This window comes from Poecilia latipinna, unplaced genomic scaffold (genome assembly GCF_001443285.1).
Source record: "Poecilia latipinna isolate Pla-1442-1.1 unplaced genomic scaffold, P_latipinna-1.0 Scaffold451, whole genome shotgun sequence".
NCBI classification, from domain to species: Eukaryota; Metazoa; Chordata; class Actinopteri; order Cyprinodontiformes; family Poeciliidae; genus Poecilia; species Poecilia latipinna.
This window is the reverse complement of record NW_015113067.1, coordinates 307736-309397: the sequence shown is the minus strand read 5'-3', so window position 1 is coordinate 309397 and position 1662 is coordinate 307736. Positions and strand designations below refer to the sequence as shown.

The 1662-nt window shown below is 34.5% G+C and overlaps 1 protein-coding gene across 1 annotated transcript in view; it reads left to right on the top strand.

Annotated features, from left to right (window-relative positions):
* Positions 1-1662, top strand: part of eps8l1b (EPS8 signaling adaptor L1b) — a 22432-nt gene that overhangs the window by 12667 nt on the left and 8103 nt on the right. The window contains 1 exon segment of the mRNA XM_015038775.1: positions 812-960. Coding sequence (XP_014894261.1) covers positions 812-960 — 149 coding nt within the window.

Below are 1662 nucleotides of genomic sequence, written 5' to 3'. Positions count from 1 at the left end.
CAGGAAAAACATGAAGGCAGGAAAACTGGAAGGCAGGGAGACATTTGAGAGAAAATCTATGAAGAAAGGATGGAAGAGAAAATCTGATGATGTCATCATCCTTAATTTTTTCCATCATTTCCATATTTTTCTTGTTTCCAAAGAAACATGGAGATAAAAATGTTTTTAAAGGAAATATGAAAGATTAAATCAGCAAAATATAGGAAAATTTCTCCTCAGTTCTCAAAACTGTAATATTACTGAAGATGTTTATTTAAATCAACATTTAAATAATACAATATTATTGTAGTATTATTAAAATAATATTTAAACAAGACATATTATTATGTCTTGTTATAGTTTCTTATTTATTTAAATCAGAAGCTGGACTAAAAGACATGCGGCATAAAACAGCTAAATGTGATAAATGGTAAATGTCCTTTACATGTTCAGAGTCGATCAAGTCCAGAGGACTCGAAAGTTCTTCAGGTCCTTCTCTAAGAAACCAGAGAAGAAGAGCGGCTGCAGGTGGAAAAACACCTGGAAACATGTTTCATCTCTAAATACTGGAGCATATCAGCAGACCAGCAGCTTTACTGGAAACCAGCAGCTTTACTGTTTACAGTTCCCAGAGGAAGCAGCCGGGTTCTGGTCCGGTTCCTGAACCGACCCGGTTCTGGTTGGAAGCTCAGATTAGCAGGTTTTACTCAGCAGAAAAAATCTAGACCTGTTGAGTTTTTCTACTTCCTGTTTTCAGCCAGAGTCTGCCTCTGATTGGCTGCTGGATGTTTAACTAATAGTTTCGCTGGTCCTGGTTGGTTCTTGTCCTCAGATGGTGAAAACGACGGGCGGTCCGGCGTTCGGAGCGTCGGTGTCCAGCCCGGCCATGACCAGCTCGGCCGTGTCGCTGCTGCAGGACACGCTGAACGAGGACGAGGCGGCGCTCTGGACGGCTCTGGGTCCCAACTGGACGCTCCATCGGTCAGTAGCAACAGATCAGCTGCAGAAGATCTATCAGTCCAGTTCAGCCTTTTATTTGACACAAGATCGTTAATACTGTAAGACAGAAAGCTTGAGACTAAATACTTACTGAGAAAACTAAATATTTTGTTAGCAAGCTAAATATTTAGCTTCAATTTAAATATTTAGCTAAATATTTTGTTTGCTACCTAAAACTTTAGTAATGTAACTATTACTAAAGTTTGATTTGTAAACTACATATTTAGATAGTTTAGAGCTAAATGTTTAGCTTGGAGCTAACTAGTTAGTTATTTAAGATTTTAGTGTCTAAGCTAGAAATTTAGTCAGTAAACTAAATATTCAACTTGCTAAATAAATGTTTTGCAAATACGTCTTGCTAAATATTTGGTTTGTAAACTAAATATTTAGCTAGCTCCAAGCTAGATAATATTAATATTTATAATTTTTTTAAATATACATTTATAATTTATATTAATATGTACAATTAATATTATAAATATTTATAACTATATAAATATTTAGAATTAAATAATTAGCTCAAAATATGTCTATAAATATTTAGCTCAGAGCTTAATATTTCGTTTGCTTGCCCTCTAAATATTTATGGAACTAAACGTTTACTTTGCTAGCTAAATGTTTAGATCAACAAGTTAAATATTTTGCTTGCTAATGAAATATTTTGTTTCAAACTGTGGCATTTAT